At 50.7% G+C, this 6,000-nt stretch overlaps 1 protein-coding gene across 1 annotated transcript; it reads left to right on the top strand.

The window, feature by feature from the left end:
* Positions 1-801: 801 nt before the first annotated feature.
* Positions 802-2,779, top strand: LOC123124904 (uncharacterized). Its single transcript, XM_044545454.1, has 2 exons — positions 802-1,853; positions 2,263-2,779. The coding sequence occupies exons 1-2, from the start codon at positions 1,437-1,439 to the stop codon at positions 2,293-2,295; spliced, it is 450 nt and encodes a 149-aa protein (XP_044401389.1). The 5' UTR covers positions 802-1,436; the 3' UTR covers positions 2,296-2,779.
* Positions 2,780-6,000: the final 3,221 nt, after the last annotated feature.

The following is a 6,000-nucleotide window of genomic DNA, read 5'->3' as shown; positions in this document are numbered from 1 at the left end:
CGAAGTCTCATGGCAGGGATGCCGGGGCGGCGACCCTGCATGGTGGTCCGCATGGTTGCTCTCCGACGGGCATCATCACGGGGTGGTGGCTCTCCTTCCAGGTTCTGTGGGCGACGGGAGGAGTGGCGGCGGGTGGCGCGGGCGTGCTCTCTGGAGTGACGCCCTGATCTGGATTTGGGGCTCTGGCCCCATCTTGTTCATCCTAGAGGCCTCGCGGTGGCACAAATGAGCTGCCGAGTGAAAGCTCTGCGCCTCGGCACCGTCGACGGCGACACCCGTGTGTGCCACGCTCTTCCTGAAGACGTCGTCATGATTCTTCTCTACATGTCAAGGCTCGGGGTGAAGACCTTTGTCTGTTTTAGACCCAACAGTGGCGACGCTCAGCGTTGTTCTCCCTCTTGAGGGCGTTGTCATGGAGTTTAGGTATTTTAGGCTGTAGTGTGGAGGTTGCTTAGATCTTTTTGTATTCTTTGTCGGTAGCATAGTCGTGTGCGTTCTACGTGATCCGATTATCTCGAGATCGGCTTTGTAAGAGCGCCACCTCATCATCTTATATCGTTCGGCCATGTACTTTCTATGGTGGTTCCTTTATATATAAAGCGGGGCGAAAGCATGTTTTGAGAACGACCTTCCGATGCATGTGCATTTCTTTCAGCGGGGTTTGCCGTGGAACAAGGTAGTGAAGTCATACCGCAGAAATATCCATTTATCCGACACTGTTCCTGCATCAAGCGACAAACGTGTGACGACCCATAAAACACCCCCATTTCGCCCCCAGCACAGCACGGCAGCGCCCCTCCAATGAAGCGTACGCATCGCCCATGCACTGTGAGCCTCGTCACGTCCCTGGAACTGTAGGCCGGAAACATACGCGCCACATTTATGAGGAGCCTCTCTCACGTAGCCATCCACGGATCATGGACCATCCTCCTCCAGCGCCCCTCCAATGGAGCTAGCACGCTCCACGTACGGCAGATCTAGATGCTACGCCGGCCTTGACGCACATTCCGCGTCCATCCGTCCGTCCGTCCGTCCCATGCACACGCGCAGTTTCCACTTGCGCATACATACATACGTACACCATCGCGCGCTTCCGATCCTCACTCGCTCATCAGTCTCCCGGCCGCGGCCAGCCTCCCCATCCCGCTATATAACTCCCAGCCCCACGCACCACTCATCACTCACCTCGCAACGCACCAGCGCCAAGTACATCCATTGGCCACCCACCCACCCACACACGACCCTCCACCCCCACTCCACTCCACTCCAAGAGTAGCTAGCTAGCTAGCAAGAGAGTCCCAGCGGGTGACCAGCTGCCACTGCTGCTCTCCTAAAGGCACTCAGGCGAGCTAGTCGATCTGCCCACGGCGACCTGCCGGCGCGCGGGGAGGGGGAGGGGGAGCTGGCCGGCCAGTGGGGGCGCGTGAGGACAATGCATGGCATGTGTTAACATGTACAACCCGGAGCACCACCAGTCGTCGTCCTTCATGGCGCCGCGGATGTCCTTCTCCAGCGACTTCGCGCTGGAGCCGCCGCCCGCGTCGGCGCTGTCGGCGCGCGGGCCCGGGGACGCCGACTTCGAGTTCTCCGTCGGCAGCCGCCCCATGATGGCCGCCGACGAGCTATTCTCCAAGGGCCGCCTCCTGCCGCTCCGGGAGGCCCCGCACGGCCAGGCCGGCCGGCCCACGACGCTGCGCGAGGAGCTGCGCGCCGACGACCGCCACGGGCGCGCGCCCCGCGCCCCCAACATCCGGTGGAAGGAGCTGCTCGGCTTCAAGAAGGCGAACAAGAAGGCCGCCGCCGCCGCAGCCGCCGATGCTGGCGCCGGCACGTCGTCGGCCGAGGCCCACACGGTAATTACCAATTAATCTTATAGCTTAATTATCTTAAGCACCCAACCCGTAGTGGCAGTAGGACACTGCATCGTACGCTCTGCAATAGTGGTATGCATTGTCCCATCTGCCCGTCGCATCGACATTTTCCGAATCTTCAGAGCCACCTGCAACTGCGAGAGCCTAGCTCTCTTGCGGCGCCGTAGTACAATCTAGAGTACATTTCCTCTGCATCCAGGGCCGGATTTCTCAAAGTCTGGAGCCGCATATATGCATCGCATCGCATATTCTAGGCATGTGTACTTGGCAACAGAACGAACGTGTTCACCACACCACACCAGCCATGCATCTTGCACAGAGTTTCAGCGGCACATATCACCTGCGTTCCTTTCCGGTTTTAGTGACAGCAAACGCGTGCAACATTTTTCAGGATCTTGGAGGTCACGGAGGCACGAGAGAGTGAAGCAGCGAGCGCTCGTTCACCAAGCGAGACGGGGGCATGGTTAGGCAACTAGTTTGTGCGATTGGGTGGTGATTTGCCTCTCAGCTAGCTTGACGTCCATCATCTACCCGGTGAAGACGGATCTGCGAGTAACCCAACATCCATCAGCGCTTCATTGGAGAAGCAGCAAGCAAACTGAAGCTGTAGCTAGCTCTGGAGGCCATGCATGCATCAATGTGCATTTCATTTTACTGCCTGCTGCTTGTTACCCTTTTTTGTTGTTATTATTATTATTTCGGTGTAGTAAAAGGGAATTTTTGCTCCTGCTTTAGCTCTTGGGTCTGGTCGTCGGCGGGTGGTTCCATTGCATCGCATGTAGATGTAGTAGTAGTGGTGGTCAAAGTAACTCCTCTCTCTAGTCTCTAGTCTAGCTGTAGTGGCTCTGAATGTTTTGTATCGGAGGAAGGGGCCAGTTAAATGCACTAGCAGTATTTATTTTTTCTCACATGGTGATGGATGCTGTGGTCCTTGTGGTAGTCGTAGTAGTAGTACGTGCTGGTTGTGCGCTAGTAGCTGTTCCCATGCTTGTCTGCTACCGCCACGCCTCCTCCTGCCCTCGCTTTGAATCCCTCCCCTCCCTCGTCTACAAAAATCTCTTCAATGAAGCCAGGCCGGCCTTTGCTTTCGATCGACACTCTGCCGCCACATGCATGCATGCTGCTGCTTCTGGTACAGAAGTGCATGCCCGTTTTTGAACGGGGCGGTGACCGCATGCACGGAGCTAGCCGGCCGGTCAAAGCTGAGCTGGCCCGTTACGGAAGGAGATTCAAAATACTCCAACGTATAAGTAAAGTAGAGTGGAGTGTGGAGTGGTTCTGAGACAGTGAGACCGAACCGCTCTCCTCCAAAGCTGGCGGATCTGTTAACAACCCGTCCACTAGCGCGCGGGGGCTGGACTGGGGCCTAGCACATCTCCCGCACTGTCGTGTAATGCTCCGCGCCCCATCATCCCACCTGGTGGCGATCACCGGCACAGCGTTAAATTTATTGAGGTGACTTAGCTGTCTGTCGATCGCTGCCGCGCCCGGCCTGCCGGTCGCCGCTGCGGCGGTGGGGCGGGGCGGGGCGGGGCGGACAAAAACAAATGCCTGCCCCTGCCCGGCACAGTAGTAGCTTGGGGGGAAATGGAAATGGAGATTCATGGCGGGGGCGGGGGCAGGCGGCAGCTAGCGGGAGCCGAGAGCGATCGAGGGGGGGCCGGCGCCGGCTGCAATGCAGACGGGCATGCATGGATCGACCGCTCTGGATGAATTCTGGTTCTGATTTGAAGCCAGCCAGCCAACTGGTCCAAAAGATGTATGGCGGGGCATGCCCTGATTCTGGGCCGGTGTGTGCGACTGCGTGGTTAGTACAGGCGCATGCAGTAGTGCAGTGCAGTGCAGTGCATGCGTGCAGCTGCGTCGCGTGCCCCGGCTTAAAGGCCAGGTGCTACCTCTGCGCCTCCGCGCTCCGCGCTGCGTGTGTACTAGCTAGGGTTAGGGGGGGTCATCTTGGTCAGATCCTGTTGGATTGGAGCTTGCTTGGAATGTTACGGGAGACGAGTGGACTCAAATCAGTCAATATCTGTTGGTTCCAGTAAAGTACTGCATTGCATGCGATCAATAATGAAGTGGTAGTATTTTTTTTTTGAGGGGTAAAAAAAAGTAGTAGTACAATTCAATTTATCACCTACCGTTTGGCTTGGCCCAAAGAACTTCGACAAAGCTATCTGTGGCCCACTCATCCGGTCCATGGTTAGACAAAACACACTTCAGGAAAACTAACTTGAGCAGCTGAGCAAGACACACTTTGCCTAATGGACTGATTTGATAACAATTGTCCATTGCTCCTACATTCCAAACAAATTGAGGTTATAGCTTTGGGCTAAGTCACACTTCTCTATCTCAATAAGTCTATAATAGGGAAAAAAAAGGTGCTAATCTCTACAACATCAAATATATATAGTGCACCAAATTATTTTATGAATCTCATGAAACTAGTTTAGTGGTTTAGATGTTGATAAAACATTCTATATTTTGGTGATTTCTTTTTGCGGGTTTATTTTGGTAAAATTTGAAGAAGTTTGACTTAGGACAAAGTTATAACTTCAATTAATTTAGAACAAAGGTAGTTATATGTTGATAGTTATCTTCAATTCTTGCCAGTTGTCTCAAGAAAAAAAAGGCAAAACATGTTAACATAGTAAAAACAACTGCACAAAATCTATTTAAAAAGAGAAAATAAAAAGGTTTAAAACAAGTAAAGATATAAAAATAAGTAGAACATCAAGTTGAAAAGAGTGAAATTACAGTAGAAATTTGCAAGTAAAAAAATCAGGCTTAAAACATCCACTAATAGTTCAGCTTATACTCTGGTTGTTTTCACATGATGCAGGAGGTGTTCACATACAATGAGCGTTTAATTTGTCACTAAGAAAACCGAAAGCAAGGATTTTCATCGGTTACTTCTACCCCCCCCCCCCTCCCCCACGCGCGCCCCCTTCAACCGTTGATTAATCCACAAGAGGTGAGGGAACTGAAGGTTTCTGATTCTATATATGTAGGAAGAGTTTTTATCAGGTTTGATGTCACGTCGGCGGCGCTGCAACGGTGTTGCGTTGATCTGCCTCATATCCCGTCTTGATGACACATCATGTGTTGTTGAGGGGCTGTTTGTTAATATTGTCCATCAATAACGAAAGCTATGGTGATACATTGACGTCGAATTTGGTTGCTTCTTTGACAAGAAAATATTGAATCTCAGGGTCTTAGATGTAGTTTTCTATTTGTTTAGGATTGTTAAGGTGTTTATGAATTCGGTTACCCCATGATCTAGTTGTATCCACTTATCTCACTATCAAATATGACCTATATTGTGTCTGCGAGATGAAAAGACCTTCCCCGTGAAACTAGGCACATATATGAGCCCTTTTGTGAAACATAACTTTCATTTCACTAAAAAAAATAAGAGAAAAGTTGATTTTGCCCCATTGAGTTTTGGATGTGGGATACTTTAATGCCCAACCTTTTCTGGGTTAATTTGAGTTCCCCAAAGTAGCAAAATGACATGGAATAACTCTCAAAACAGCATCTACTCATGCCTCCTCCAATATGATTGGAGGCCTCGAAGGCATTTTGGCCGGTTGGGTAGAATAAGTCGGCGAAATTCGTCCTTCACCGGCCACAGTTTGGGCACTTCGTCCGAGTGGGCTCTTCCTCCTCTTTGCTCCTAGTGGCACGATGGTGTGGTCTGAGACGCAACGTACAATTCGTCGGAACCAATGATTGCAGCTGACAATCATGTTCTTTGTACGTGTTTTTATGTAATACACCCTCCATTCTTAAATGTAGTCGATATAGAAATCTTTAAAAAGATTTATATTTAGGAATGGAGGGTAGGGATAAAAACGGAGTGGAAACAGACGGAACTGGATGCTATCATATTTGGGTTTTTTGTGTGTGCAAAAATTGAAACAAATACAGAAACTCCGAAAATGAATATGGAAACATATACTATTGAGAACATACATAAAGCGAATACAGAGCGTCGGAAGTGGGCGTTGACCGGAGCTTAATAACCCCTTGAATCATAGAGAAAAATTTAATGAATTGTTAACAGGCTACAAAATAATATAATTATGTTAGCGACTTAACGAAGTATTGTAGTAGTACTGGACAATTATGTATA

This window comes from Triticum aestivum, chromosome 5D, assembly GCF_018294505.1.
Source record: "Triticum aestivum cultivar Chinese Spring chromosome 5D, IWGSC CS RefSeq v2.1, whole genome shotgun sequence".
Classification (NCBI taxonomy): domain Eukaryota; kingdom Viridiplantae; phylum Streptophyta; class Magnoliopsida; order Poales; family Poaceae; genus Triticum; species Triticum aestivum.
The sequence above is the reverse complement of the archived record's forward strand: the minus strand, read 5'-3'. Positions and strand labels throughout refer to the sequence as shown.